Here is a 16,316-nt window from a genome sequence, read left to right as displayed (position 1 = left end):
AACTATAGGTTATGCCCTTCACATTTGGTAAGGATTAGGGGCAGTCTCTGACGAGCAATTTAAGAATGTTAAGTTTATTGCCATAGTCTAAAGCAGGAGTGGGGAACCCTGGGTCCTGGAGGGCCACTGTCCACCAGAGTTTAGTTCCAACCCTAATTAAACACACCGGAATTTAATTTCCAAGTGATCCTGAAGATTCTAATTTGATTTTTCAGGTGTGTTTAATTAGGGTTGGAACAAAACTCTGCAGGACAGTGGCCCTCCAGGACCAGGGTTCCCCACCCCTGGTCTAAAGCAAGACACTACTGTTTCTGTTTACTTCTAGAAAGCTCTTTTCAGCATTGTCCAACTGGATTTATTTTCTTTACTTTTTTTGTAGTCATGTTGACATAGACATTGCTCTTTGAAATAAAGGTGTTTGATTTGGAAGTTTTTGTTGCTTATTTTGCATAATATTCACAATAATGCATATCTTAAGCAACTGTCTTTAGCCCTGGGAATTCATTGGCAAGTTCATTGGGAGACAGATATTTTAAATATCAATGAAGAATTTTTAGAAACTGCTAAATTGATGTTATTTCTAATACAGTAAACAATGCTGCATATTTCTGTGATTATTTGGAAATTACAATAAAATTGTTTAGGTTGTTCCTTTAACCTAAACAATATTATTTTAGTTTCCAAATAAATCACAGAAATATGCATTTATTTTTTTACTGTATTAGACTGTGAAATCATTTAAGAGTGTGACTACAGAAGTATTCTGTATTTCTGGTTTACAGACTACTACCGTAAAGTAATTTTACGTATGAATACTGTAAAAATAACGGTATACTGCTGGCGTCTCTGCTGCCAGCTCTTTACTGTTAATTATATAAATACAGAAAAATACAGTTTTTCTAATTTACAGACTACTACCGTAAAGTCATTTTACGTATAAATACCGTAAAAATAACAGTATACTGCTGGCGTCTCTGCTGCCAGCTCTTTACTGTTATTTTACAGGGAAATTTTTTACAGTGTACCATAACAGCCCTGCACCCCACAGTTAACAGTGAATCACATCTTCTGAGTACACATAAAATCATTATCTCTACTAGATTCATGAAGTTTAATGGTCAGATATGTAAGACGCCACCCACTGGTCCAACGACGGAGTCCAATGGCGTGGGGAGAAGGGGTCTCGTGTTCTCGTTTTCCTTTAGCGCTTCTAGAAGAATAATTCCATTTATTTAATTTGTTTCTTTGACCTCTGTGGTTAAATTATAATCTGACTCCAATTTAATATAGTAAGAATTTAGTGCATTATTCCAATTATCTGTTGATCATAATTTATATGTTTGATTATTTATAAATTCCCATAGTCTTAGTTATTCGTTCATTAGGGACCCGGTATCGCACAGAGTATACGCCGGCCGTTGTGTATATCTCACGGACACAAGATTGTCAATCTGATCTTAGTCAGAGGTTGCCGGGAAAACTAATATTTTTATGTCGGGCCGCTCCATGCTTGCTCCGATCATAAAAATAATTAATTTAGTTTAGCGCTCATGCAACTTGCTAAGGCAGGTGATAGACATAAATCTTAGAGTTTTAATGAATGTGCCCCATGCTCCATTCGAACATCAAAACACCAGTGTGATCATATCCTGACAGAATAATCTTGCGGTAATACCAGACTCCTTCTAATCTACTAGTCATAATAATTTCTGAAAGAATTAAAATAAATCAATACAATTTATGAAGAATTAAAATGAATAACAATTTATTATACCAGGCAGGTTCCAGCTTAAAGAATATCACATAATACAGAATATGATTCAATTTCAATTAAAATGATCAACAGTTGCAAAAGTTACAAAGTCATACCTGGTAATAGACACTCTGGCTACAGAGTACTTCTATCATGAATATAATACACCTAAAATGGTGTAAGAAGATTCTTGTTAAAGATTTCTTCCATGATGTTTTAGTACACACACAAAGTGTGGGAGCTTCTGGGTACAGAATGGCTCCATAAGGTTTGTATAGGCTACACACAAAGTGTGGGAGCTCCTGGTTACAGGATGCCTCCTAGAATGTTTTGCCAGGCCACCTTTTATACACAGCTTGAGAAAACTACCCAAATCTGGTTTGACCTGTACCAAGTGATACTAAAGAACACCTGGTCAAACTAGCCAGGAGTATCAAGGCAAAACCCCACCTCTACAAGAAATGCATCTTCTATCCAAAGTTCTAAAACCTTAATCCATCATATCTTAGATTTATAGAAATGAGACCTTTTTACTCATCGCACCATGACCTTTAAAATAATACTAAACATTAATATAAAATACCATCTTAGAACCACATAATATGTATACATTACATCATATATTTCAGCAGATACTCAGTGATGTGAGCCGCTAACAGCCTTTGTGATGAAGAGATTAGGAGAACAGAGAGTTGCATGTCTGTAAACAGTTTCACCTAAGAGTCAAATTTGGGTTAGCAACACCACCTGAGGTTTAATTGTTTTATAGTGTCTCTTCATAAATAAACTTAAAGTTGATTATTTACCAGCCGTACTACAGATATAATGCATTATTTTCATTACGATACACACATGAAAAGTCCTTGTGAAACCTGCTTGGCGCACCTGCTGTCTCATATGCAAGGATCTGGTGAAGCAATATCAAAATGTATTACAAAGTATTGTTTTGTAGTCCTTAAAATAAGCAGTGTTGTATAATAACCTTGTGGTGCCCCCGACCCACCTCACAAATGATCATGCAAGAATCCACTTAATAATTTATAAGATTTTGTAAGAATGAGCAATTATTACATTTCACAAGGAAACTATCAATATAAACATGACACTTTTGTAAAATTGAACACAAAAAACAACTCTTTAATCTGGCATATAACAACATCTGTAGTTAATGTGCAACTACTCAGTGGTGTAATGATGCATTGCTTGTACTGAACAACACAAACAAAACAATTGCAGTGATATTATGCACAAATTCTCAAACAATTTACAATTGCACTTTTCTGGATTTTGACCAAACAAACTGGCAAATGATGTCTTCAAAATCTATGTCTCTAACCAGTTCAGATTCAATGACAAGCAGGGAAAGTGCAGAAAGACGTTAATTTTTCACAGTTAGATACTGACATACAGTATAAGTGCAACAGAAACATTAGGAAATGTTGTCTTTAGTCCATTCTGATCAACAATTTACAGCAGCTCTGCAGGTGAGGTCTTGTCTTTGATAAAATGTCTGAACTGAATCAGTTCATCAGTCAAAGTTTTATTTAGGTCCACTGGATAAGTTGATGACAGTTTATCAGCCCTTATGCACAATTCACTTTCTGTACAGTCCTTGCAAAAGAGAACACCAAAAAGATCATAGACCTCTTTGTAAGCATCAATACGTTTGGCCAGGCATGATTTTAGTCTGTACAAAATTACATAATATCCCTCGACCTTAAATCTCTGACTTACATCAGTAAATAATACTTCATCTTCATCAGATGACTCATCAGCAAACCGCTTTCTCTTTCGTTTGCAGCAAACATCATATTGATAAGTCTGAGTAACACCGAGAGCACGAGCAGATTCATCTACCTCAGCAAACTGCTCTCGTAGTGTCAACATAAAAGTGTAATGACTGCAATAGTTCAACAGCAGTGGATAAGTCCATGTCGCCTTTTTGCAGATGAACGCTTGTTGCCTTAAATCTGCTTAACACCCGGTTCCACAGTGTAGGCATTAGCGTCGTTTCCAGATTATTTATCTTACCAGCGAGTGCGGCAGCATCACGTCTTGTGTCTGCTTTTGCATTGCAATCTGCAGCAATTTTTGCAAGCGTTTTTCTAATTGCATTGTAGTTGACAATTTGACAAGTCCAACCCCAAGTCTTGCACCATTTTTAGTATACACTCAGCAAGGCTTCACCTGTGTGGCTATGGATGGGCTCATATCAAAGAAATCTTTTTAACTTCTCTTCCCTCAGCATTAACAAATCTAAAGATAAATGTCAACTGATCAACATGGGAGAGGTCTGGTCTTGGCCTCGATATTTGTTTTGCTGTGTTTATTAAAGCAAGCATGTTACGTCAGTGATCAGCACTCTTTTCATGGTCAGATATCCTCTCAAGATGTTTCCAGTCACAGAAGCCTGTAATAAATGTATGATTTTGTGAGGAGAAAAGTTTGCATGAATAGCAATAAACCAATCCAGTTGACGGGGAGTACAGTAGCCATTCCTTAGGAACATTTTTGTTGTTTTGGAGATGAGACTGTAATAATTAATATGTAAGAGAACGTGTTCTTCCCCCATTCCACAATCTCGTACAGATGTTGGATATTTGGCAGCCTGATTCTGATAGACTGCATCTCTACGTTGTAAACTCTTCCCTCACTTTTTCTGTGATGAACCCCCACAAGACCAGATCACCAGGAACAGCAAACCGTCGATTGTCTATTTTATCATCCACCTCAGTCTGGGTATAGGAGTTTAAGTCTTGCTGTTGGTTGATTGTTTCTGGATGCTTCGGCTCATCAGGTGCACTCCTGTTTATTTGATCGGTGGGGTCTCCATCAGTAATTGATTGCTCAACAGAGCATAAATTTACATCATCTTTAGTGCTGCTAACAGACTGCTCGGCACCAGAGAAAAAAACAGAGGCGCCGTAAGGGGGGTTGGGGGGGTTGATATGATTCTAAGGGCCCATGAAATTTTTGGGGCCCTAACCAAGGACTGTGCCGCACACACAACCCCCTTAAGCTGAGCCCTCTTAGCTCCGCCCCGTCTTTACTCTGCGTTTTAGCACCTTCTTTAATCCACGGTCTCACAGTGCGGAGTGAACTTCAGAAGAGAGCATGGTGTGTGTATTTAATGCTAATTTCTATGATATCTGCATATGTGCACTTCCTTACTATAAATGCAGTTTACACAATGTGACGCTGGATCAATACAATGCAGTTTTCTTTCCACTGTAAAGTCTACGCTCTGTTCACCCCAGTTTAAAAAAACACAAAGTGATTTACGTTCCCTGTTTTATGTTATGATTCTAACGCGAAGTCAGCCCTTATAAGCTGTTTTAATTAACGTAGCCCGTATAACCTAATTAACATAAACTAGAAATGCTAGCGGTTACACACTACAATGTTTTGTAACACAATATGCCAAGGAAGGATTTTTAGGCAGTTGAGAATCGAGTTGATTGTGATAAAACAGAAATGAAACGAAGGCTAAACTAGTCCATTAATGTATATTAAAGCTTCTCACCTTGCAACAGCTTTAAGAAATCAATCTGTCGTAATCTGCTATAGTTGTTGTAGTTTGTTAAAGAGATGGAGACGTTTATCTACAGTTGTCCTTCATTTCATTTTAGAGTCCTGTTGATTAATAAACAGTCTGAAGAATCATTTACGTTAAGAGTAAAGCTGTTTTCTCGAGTTCACGTTAATGATCTGTTGTTATTTTTGCTTTAGTGTAGCTGCTGGTGTGTGAAACCTGTTCTTCACCTTATAAATAATGCTAATAATTATAATACAAGCTTTGGTCAAGCATTTTTGTCCCAGTCTTATTTGATGCATAAGGTAACTGTATAGAAAAGATGCATTGTTGTTGTTCGCCATTTTTAAATGTTATAATGTCATTCATTGGTGTGTGTAACAGCTCAAGTACACAGTATGTCACTGAGACGGTCTCTGAATATCAGACTAAAGTCTCAAATCTTATTGTGAGATAAAAGCATCAGTTTAATTTCAAGCATTAATTTCACTATGATTTCAATCGCTGACATGACATTACTCAGTCAACATTAAATATATCAAGTTCATATTTTCACAAAATGTTCTTTACATTATGTAGGATGATTTTATGTGGAAAACAGTAAATCACAAAGAAATACTTCAGCTGGGTTTTCACAGGCATGGTCACATTTATCTTTAATCTATGTTTAATAATGTTGCATTTTCTCTGATTATTAGATTACTGTAAGGTATTTTTCAATTACATTTACATTGCGCAATAAATTATCTTAGCTGCAGACATTGTAAGTATCTATAAATACTGTTAATTGTGGTCAAAACAATAGCAAAGGAAATAGTTCTGTATTATTAAATTACAGACAAAGATTTTGAATAGCTACAGTAGGTTGGATTGTATGTTTGGTGAGAAATGGGTATGGTGGGGGCCCGACCTCATATTCTTTCATAGGGCCCTGAATTGCTAGCGGCACCCCTGCCGCCAACAGCACAACATATCCCGGGCATATTGTAATCTTGTTGTGAACCTCCTGGGAGTGTTTTATTGATCTTCATCTGGTAGTTGTGTCTGCTATGACCATAGACTAAAGCAGTCCACCCCTGCCGTGTTCACATATGACTAAACAAACTGAACCAAAGAGAAAAAGCAGCAGATTCTGAAACATAGACTCAGATCTGAAAACACCCTAAGATGTCCTCAGACAAGTATTGTTCAAAATTCACAGACAACATTTATAAAAAGTTTTGATCCACTTTAAATGTTGAATAGTGAATTTTAATTTAATCTCAGTAATGTATTTGATAACTGAAGCTGATTTTATTCAACATTCATCACAACACTTTCACTCTTACTGAAAGTCACAAACATAAAACATTAAAATTGAGTTATGATGAGAAAAAAAGTAAAAAACAAAATCATTCAGAAATAAAAATATAAGAGAACATTTAGTGATGTCTGATGAGAGGAATCTGATTTTATTACTGTATAAAAAATAAATCACACAGTTAATATAAACATAAACTGATGAAGTTCATTTCCTTGTAAATCTCACTGATGTGTTTCAGTAAAACACAAACACACATAAATAAAACTAAAATGAAAATGTCCATAAACACTAAATGATGACAGAAGAGAAACAAATTCAACTCACTGTAGATTTGATCTGTGTGTGAACAAACTGTGTGTCTCTGTTCTCTACAGGTTGTTTAATTGTAATATCACAGATGAAGGTTGTGTTGCTCTGACTTCAGCTCTGAGATCAAACCCATCACACCTGAGAGATCTGAATCTGTCTTTTAATAAACTAAGAGATTCAGGAGTGAAGCTGATCTCTGATGTACTGAAGAATCCTGACTGTAAACTGGAGAAACTGTGGTAAGATCATCTCTCTGATAGTCACACATGTACTGAGGTTTAGTTAAACATAAACTGTATGAAATAAACACACTAAACTCTAAAGTATCTGGGCCCGGTTCCCCGATAACGTTCACTCTTAGCGCGCTAAGAAGACTCAAAAAGATATATCTTACCAAAGTTGTTTGTGTTCCTAAGTGTGTTCCCCGAAGTGTCTCTTAGGAAGCTTCTTAACACGCTGCCTCTAAGTTCGGCGTAACAATGTCACTGTCCCAAGTGAAGGTACTGAATTATTTGCGATCGATCACTCAGGGATTGGTTTTCCACTTCACGCGAAGGTGCATTACAATGTTAAGAAAGACAACACGTTATATACAAATGGAACATTACTCAAACTATTCCAGTAACATTTATTTTAACATAGTTTTAGTTATCCGTAAAATAGACTAATAATTAAGTTATCAAATTGTCAGTAATATAGATGAAGCGGGTATCCCTCTCTAATCTTCCACCCTCCTTATCCCGTTGTGCCACTTCTTGACATGGGTTTAACGACTTTTAAAAATGATGATATAGACTTTTATACTAATGGTAAGGTACTTAACAATCAGAATTGATTGGCAAGCAGCTGCAGTTACTTCTGTTTAATGCGGTATTGCTTACCATTAATGTTTTCAATAAAAAGCAACCTAGTTAGATAGAGAATATGGTCTGAGAAGATCCAGCAGCTCCATAATGAGTTGTCTTGGGAGGCAATTTTTTTTTTAGCCACGTCAGGCAAAATGTCCAAAGGTTTAAGGGTTGCCGAATAAAAAAAATTGTTTCTGAGTTACCGGTGTTGTGTTTGGAAGTCTGTTCCCTATGTTTCCCTTTAGTGTAGTGTTTTCATCACATTATACGTTTATTCTTTATATACATTGAAAGTTTTAATGGCTACTGAGATGTATATGTGTGCATTTATGTAATGTATCTTGACTGCCCTTACGAAAAAGAAGTTTATTGAAGTGTGCTATAAGTATTCTTCTTTTAAACTTAAAATAAGAAAGTATACTTTCAGTTTACTTTTTATGTACTTCTCTAAAATGTACTTTAGGTACTTCTCAGAAATATACTTAAATTGTACTAAAGTATACTTGACCTATACTGAACGAAATGTCTAAGTATATTTGGCCTATACTTGTTTACTGACATATACTTAAAAGTATAAAGTAAAAATGCAACAACGAAAGCTACATCAAGAAAGCTGCAAAAAGCCATATGAATAGCCCTGGTGAAAAATAAATATACTTTATTGTATTTCAAGTATATTTAACTTTGCAATAGTACATTACAAATATACCTAGAAAGAAATGTACCATATTTGAATATATTGAAAGTATTCTTACAACATATTTGCTTACAATTAAACTTTTAACATATTTCAAAATAATTATAATTTAGTATATTTACTAAAAGTATACTTTAAAAAATATACTTGGAGTTAAAGTTCTGTGCAATTTTTAAAGTATACTAATTTGAACTTATTTTAAAGTTTATTTTAGGTATACTTTATCTGTTAAAGTTATCATTATAATAATGCACTGACAGCATATTTATAAAATACATTATTTAGCATCCCTTAGAAACAGTATATTTTAAGTAAATTTTGAAAGTATATGTAGTGTACAAATGTATATTATCTTTATGGAGAATCTTTAGTGTTAGTAAACTAGTAAGTTATTAATTTTGTGCTGCAGGTATACTTGCAAGTATTCTTTTACTATACTTTTAGTTAACTAGTGTACTCGTACTGAAAGTGTACATGCAAGTGTTCTGTTAGTGTACTCTAAGTAAACTAGTAAGTTACTAATTGTGTGCTGCAGGTATACTTGCAAGTTTTCTTTTACTATAATTTTAGTTAACTAGTAGTTTACTACTCAACTTTACTTTAAGTTAACTTAACATCATACTATAAATATAAATATATGCACTTAAAGTACAATACAATGTTCCTGTGTATTAATTTTTTTACTTGTACCTTTTAATTGTACTTTCAATTTGAAGCTAAATCTTTCGTATGCTATCAGTGAGCTAATCAAACAAAAATAATAAATACAAAAATTATATATATATATAATGGGACACTACAGTGGGACACTGTAGAAATTGTGAGTAAAAAAGGAATGGAATCATTTACAAATCTCATAAACTTATATTTTATTCACAATACAATATAGACTATCTCTGCCCATCTTGACTTCTGAGAGACACTGCCACACTTTTTATACCCAATCATGTTGCCAATTAAGTTGCAAATTGGTCCTTTAGTTGTTCCTTATATGTACATCTAACTTTTATAGTGTTATTGCTACCTGTCCCAACTTTTTGGGAATGTGAAGCTCTCATAAAATCCAAATTGAGCCAATATTTGGCATGACATTTCAAAATGTCTCACTTTCAACATTTGATATGTTATTTATATTCTATTGTGAATAAAATATAAGTTTATGACATTTGTAAATTATTCCATTCCTTTTTTACTCACAATTTCTACAGTGTCCCAACTTTTTCTTATTTGAGGTTGTATATATATATATCTATATATATGGCTGAACCCCCTGAATATTAACTTTCGTTCTGGACTCCATTTCCCATAATCCCGCATGCCTGGACTGATTAGTCTGCCACCTGAAACTCATTGGACAGCCTATATAAACTCTCTGGAAACATTCAGTCAGTGCAAAGTCTTGATTTGTACCAGCTGTCATTGCTGAGCGGTTTGCCTGCCTGCTTGTCTATCTGTATTTATTAATCTTTATCTGTTTTACCCGGTTTATGAGTACTGTATGTTGCCTGCCCAGACCCTTTTGCCTGTTGACTACGAGATTTGTCTGCCTTACATTGTTGTGTTTGCTGTTGTTTGACCTTGCCTGTTGGAATATGAGTGTGTTTAATAAAAACTTGCAGATGGATCCTCAGTGTCAAAGTGCTTTGTTACACAAGCAGTATACAATAAGTAACCTACTAGTTTACTGAGAGTACACTAACAGAACACTTGCATGTACACGTTCAGTATATGACTAGTAAACTACTAGTTAACTGAAAGTATATTAAAAGAACACTTGGAAGTATACCTGCAGCACACAATAAGTAACCTACTAGTTTACTAAGAGTGCACTAACAGGACATTTGCATTTACACTTTCAGTATATGACTAGTAAACTACTAGTTAACTGAAAGTATATTAAAAGAACACTTGGAAGTATACCTGCAGCACACAATAAGTAACCTACTAGTTTACTAAGAGTACACTAACAGAACATTTGCATACACACTTGAAGTATAAGTCTAGAAAACTACTAGTATACTCATGAGTTCACTTGCAGTACAAATGAAGAACTAATTGTGCACTAGTTGTACACTTAAAGTTGACTACTCTTACACTTATAGTACACTTAGAAGTATACTTCTATATACTAAAAGTGGGCCAATTTAGTCCCAAGCGGTATTCAAGCAGTACACTTACAAGTATACTACTAGAACATAAATGTTAGTACACTTACTACATAAAGTATACTTAAAACTATACTCCAACATTACTTAAGTATACTTAATAAAATGAACTTGAAGTATACTTCTTTTTCGTAAGGGTGTTTTTGATTGTAAGTCAATTATTTTTACAGTATGAATCATATTATATGTATAATATATATTTATCATGTATGGAAACATAACAGTTTTAAAACAAACAGTAGGGGCGGCACAGTGGCTCGCACTGTTGCCTCACAGCAAGAAGGTTCCCGGTTCGAGCCCTGGTTAGGGCAGGTGGCCTTTCTGTGTGGAGTTTCTGCATGTTCTCCCTGTGTCAGCGTGGGTTTACTCCGGGCACTTCGGTTTCCACAAGCCAAAAACACACAAGTTAGGCAAATTGGAGATACCAAATTGTCCCTCCCCCAACTTGTGTATAAATCAACTTGTCTGAATAAACTTGTGAATGGATTACCTGGTTCTCGCCATTAATATAGCCGTAGATGCTGGAATGCCGTTAAGAAATAAAGGTAGAAGAAGAAGAAAACAAACAGTAGAGAAAAAGAGCTATATGTTAAAAGGCATAAAACTGTCAAATATGAAATATTAAAAAATTGTATAATAGAATACATGATATTATTGCTTTTTAGTATAACCAATTGAAATCTTTAATCTTTCTAAATAAATTATAAATGTAAACGCTGTAAACATAGAGGCAACAGACTTCGATGGGGAACAAACACCAGTGCCATTTTTGATTCATTAGTTCTGATACCAAATAAAGTCAACTGCATAAATAGTCCTGTATCCATTGCAAACATATTTTATGCAGATACATCAGCAGTCTCATGAATAATTATGATGTTGTGTTGTTAGATTTCCCCTACACACCTGACTGACTTAAGTTACATAACCGTGTAGACAACACACACAAGACATTTATCCTCACCGGGTGTCCACAGAAGACAAACACCGAAGAGTCACACAACATTTTGTCCATTATATGAAAAATGAAAAAAAATGAAAAACTATTAAAAATTTGTATTCTTTGATGCATCATGATGTGGACGATTCTGAATCAATTCACAAATGTCAAGAATTGATTCTTAAAAGTTATTTTACAAAATAATAACGTGACGTTATCAGAACCAAAAGGCAGAACTCAACTGTGGGAGGGGTGCTGCACACGGACAGCTCGAGAGCGCGCACCGCACGAGCACCCACAGCAGAGCTACACGAGCAGTAGAGAAAGAAAAAATAAATACATCTAGCCCTATTTGACTCATTATAAACTGCAAGAAAACTAAATACATGTTGGGATGATCTTCATCTGCCTTTTCTCTGTTGAGTGAACGTCAGGAAGAAACAGCGCCTTTCATTTACAGACTTATCTGATGTGCTAATAGCGTTTCCAAAAACCTGCTGCTAAATATTTAGATATAGATAAGAACGTCTCGGTTACGTATGTAACCCTCGTTCCCTGAAGGAAGGGAACGGAGACGTCACGTCGTGACCGACGAATTGGGAACCGCTCCGCGGGTGACCTATCTACTTCGAGAAACTATAAAAACGCCAATGAACTTGGCATGCAGGTATTTGCATAATGCCGGCGCCGCCCCGCCAGGTGCGTATATAAGCCGCAGGTGCACAATACCAAATTAGCTATATTATTGCTGAGAAGCCGAGCAACAGTGCCCGGCCTGAAAACAGCAATGGAACAGCAAACTGTGGCGACGGGACGTGACGTCTCCGTTCCCTTCCTTCAGGGAACGAGGGTTACATACGTAACCGAGACGTTCCCTTTCAGTCGGTCACTACGACGTCACGTCGTGACCGACGAATTGGGAATCCCTACCAAAACGCCACTGCAGCTGAACCCTTCCAGTGTCTGTAAAAGCCCTCCGCCCTCCACATAGGGGGCGGAACCTAAGGCGAAATGCAGAAGGCCGGTCACTACCTGTTCCTTAACCCACGATAGTGAAGCAGCGAACTGGGGAAGCGTCTAAACTGAGCGGAGCTAGAACACTGCGGAAGCCATCCCCTAAGAAGGTTGAATGGATGACATAAAATATGAAACAACCGATAGGTTGCTCATAAAAAGTCTCTGAACAAAACATAGTATGCAGAGAGATGCAGAGCAGGCTCTGCTAAGGAAAACGTGGAGGATTAGTACCCCACGGAGTATACACACAAATGAACCCCACGTAGGGGACAAATGTGGACGCCTAGCCTACACAGGTTTACAGAGAATACATCAGTGATAGGTTGACAGCGGATGCTCCGCAACACCAGCTATCAGGGCGGTGGAGGAGAGGCAAAAACAGTTTTTTAGACGTTTTTGCCCCGATGGCCTTCCATATTGGTGCAGATGTGCAGCACCAAAATAGAGGCTCCAAGCCGACACACGAGCCGACCCTCGGCATTCTTAACTAGTTAGTAGAAAGAACCCGAGTGGAAACCGGTTCGACACGAACACTATAGAATCTTGTGAACGTATTAGGTGTCGCCCAGCCTGCAGCTCTACAAATATCTGTTAGCGAGGAACCGCGAGCCAGTGCCCAAGATGATGCCACACTGCGTGTAGAGTGAGCACGTAAATTAAATGGACAAGGCACATTCTGCTTTTGATATGCAAGGGCTATAGTATCCACAATCCAATGGGACATCCTCTGCTTGGTGACAGCTTTTCCTTTCTGCTGACCACCGTAACAAACAAAGAGCTGATCTGAGGTCCTAAAACTTTGCGTCCTGTCTATATACACACGTAGTGCACGAACAGGGCATAACAAAGCCATGGCTGGGTCTGCCTCCTCCAAAGGCAGCGCTTGGAGGTTCACCACTTGATCTCTGAAAGGAGTGGTGGGAACTTTGGGCACAAAGCCGGGCCGGGGTCTCAGTGTTACGCTGGATGCAGCCGGCCCGAACTGAAGGCACGATTCATCGACCGAAAATGCATGAATATCCCCTATCCTCTTAACAGAAGCCAAAGCAAGGAGAGTTAATGTTTTCATAGTAAGAAATTTAACACTCACACTATGCAGAGGCTCAAATGGGGCTTCCTGGAGTGATTTCAGCACCAAGGACAGGTCCCAAGGAGGAATAGAGGGAGGACGCGAAGGATTCAGTCTTCGAGCGCCTCTGAGAAATCTAATGACCAGGTCGTGCTGACCCACTGTTCTACCGTTTACGGGTGAATGGTGAGCTGATATCGCAGCGATATCGACCTTAATAGTGGATGGTGACAGCCTATTCTCCAAACGACGCTGGAGATATAAAAGCACAACACTAATCGGGCATTCTCGGGGGTTTTCACTTTGGGAAGAACACCAGTCAACAAACAGGTTCCATTTAAGCGCGTAAGCCTGTCTCGTAGACGGCGCTCGCGCTGCAGCAATAGTGTTAGATACCTCTTGCGGTAAATCACTCAAATCCTCCATGCCCCGTCCAGAGACCACACATGGAGGTTCCACAGGTCGGGGCGCGGGTGCCATAATGTGCCCTCTTGTTGAGAAAGAAGGTCCTTCCTCAGGGGAATCTTCCAAGGAGGGGCTGTCGCGAGGAGAGAGAGTTCTGGAAACCAACTCCTGGTTGTCCAATACGGTGCCACCAACAGCACGCTCTCCTCGTCCTCCCGGATTTTGCATAGGGTTTGCGCAATGAGGCTCACCGGAGGGAACGCGTATTTGCGCATGTTTCGCGGCCAGCTGTGTGCCAATGCATCCACGCCGAGCGAGTCGTCGGCTAGTGAATAGAACAGGCGACAATGGGTCGTCTCTGGGGAAGCAAACAGATCTATCTGCGCTTTGCCGAAACGTCTCCAAATCTGCTGAACCGCAATGGGGTGGAGTCGCCATTCGCCGGGATGCGCAGCCCGAGAGAGCGCATCCGCCTCTACATTGAGCGTGCCCGGGATGTAAATGGCACGAAGAGACCTCAAATTCTTCTGACTCCAAGTGAGGAGATGACGGGCGAGATGCGACAGGTGACGCGAGCGTAAACCGCCTTGACGATTGATGTACGCCACGGTCGCAGTGTTGTCTGTGCGAACTAATACATCTTTGCCCTGTAACTCGTTGCTGAAACGGACGAGCGCAAGATATACAGCCCACATTTCTCGGCAATTTATGTGCCAATGCAGCTGGGGTGCCGTCCAGACCCCCGAAGCCGCAAGCCCATCGTACGTGGCCCCCCACCCCGTGTCCGAAGCATCTGTGCATACTATTGCATGCCTGGAGACCTGTCTCAGAGGCACACCGGCTCGGAGAAACGCACGGTCTGACCACGGAGTGAAAGTGCGACGACACGCAGGTGTAATGATAACACGGTGAATGCCGCGCAGCCACGCTCTCCTCGGGACTCGATCGTGAAGCCAATGCTGAAGCGGTCGCATATGAAGCAGTCCGAGCGGAGTTACAGCTGCGGCTGCTGCCATATGCCCCAGGAGCTTCTGAAATTGTTTCAGCGGGACCGCGCTCTTGCTCTTGAATGTATTCAGGCAAGTCAGAATCGACTGTACACGCGCTTCTGTTAGACGAGCTGTCAAATCGATCGAGTCCAGTTCCATACCGAGAAAAGAGATTCTCTGCACGGGGCAAAGCTTGCTCTTTTCCCAGTTGACCCGAAGACCCAAACGAGCGAGGTGTTTTAGAGTTAAATCTCTGTGATCGCACAGCGTCTTACGTGTTTGAGCTATTATGAGCCAATCGTCTAAATACGCGAGAATGCGCACACCTTTCTCTCTCAGGGGTTTTAAAGCCCCCTCCACTACTTTGGTGAATACACGGGGAGACAGAGAGAGCCCGAATGGGAGGACTTTGTACTGGTATGCTCGCCCCTCGAACGCAAAGCGGAGAAACGGCCTGTGCCGGGGGAGAATCGATACGTGGAAGTACGCGTCCTTCAGGTCGATGGATGCGAACCAATCGTTTGGACGAATGCATGGAAATATGCGCTTGGGCGTCAGCATCTTGAACGGCATTCTGTGAAGTGCACGGTTCAGCGAACGCAGGTCCAGGATCGGTCGCAAGCCGCCGGTTTTCTTGGGTACAATAAAGTAAGGGCTGTAAAACCCCGACCTCATCTCGGCTGGAGGGACCGGCTCGATCGCGTCTTTCGCCAATAAGACAGCGATCTCCGCACGGAGGACGTGCGCATCGGCAGCTCTCACCGTAGTGAAACGAACGCCGGAGAATTTGGGGAGACGCCGGGCAAATTGGATCGCATAGCCGAGACGAATCGTGCGTAAAAGCCAACGCGACGGGCTGGGACACCGTGCGAGAGGAACTAAAGGCACGATCGGTGTACCCGCGGCGGGCGCAACGGAGGTGATCGCCGGTGTGTGCGTATTGGCCGCACCGACAGCAGTGTTGTGCATGATAACACTCACCTGAGTCCGCTGCTGGGTGGGTGAGTAAGGGAGGCTCTGCTGAAGACACCTCACGCCACTCGATGCACCCTCTGGCGAAGGGGGAGGAAGACGATGGGTTATGAGCCCGTGATGGTCTTCTCTCCCCTGAGAAGTCAGAGAGCGGGATGGGGTTATGAGCCCGTGCGTTGCTCTCGAACTCCTCTGATGTGTCGGAGAACGAGGGGGGGTTATGAGCCCGCTCGTGTCTCCGGCGCTCATCTGAAGACCTAGAGATGGAAGTGGAATTCGCTCTTTTTGTGGAATTGTGGGTGCCGACTGAAAAGTCG

The 16,316-nt window shown here is 39.8% G+C and overlaps 1 protein-coding gene across 3 annotated transcripts in view; it reads left to right on the top strand.

The window, feature by feature from the left end:
• The window catches only part of LOC135770627 (NACHT, LRR and PYD domains-containing protein 3-like), a 287,002-nt gene that overhangs the window by 262,934 nt on the left and 7,752 nt on the right, over window positions 1–16,316 (top strand). For all 3 annotated transcript variants that reach the window (XM_073815499.1, XM_073815501.1, XM_073815500.1), the window contains one exon: window positions 6,963–7,136. In XM_073815499.1, the coding sequence (XP_073671600.1) occupies window positions 6,963–7,136 (174 nt within the window). The remainder of the gene's footprint in view (window positions 1–6,962; window positions 7,137–16,316) is intronic.

The sequence above is a fragment of the Paramisgurnus dabryanus genome, chromosome 8 (genome assembly GCF_030506205.2).
Source record: "Paramisgurnus dabryanus chromosome 8, PD_genome_1.1, whole genome shotgun sequence".
Classification (NCBI taxonomy): domain Eukaryota; kingdom Metazoa; phylum Chordata; class Actinopteri; order Cypriniformes; family Cobitidae; genus Paramisgurnus; species Paramisgurnus dabryanus.
This window is presented reverse-complemented; position numbering and strand designations above follow the sequence as displayed.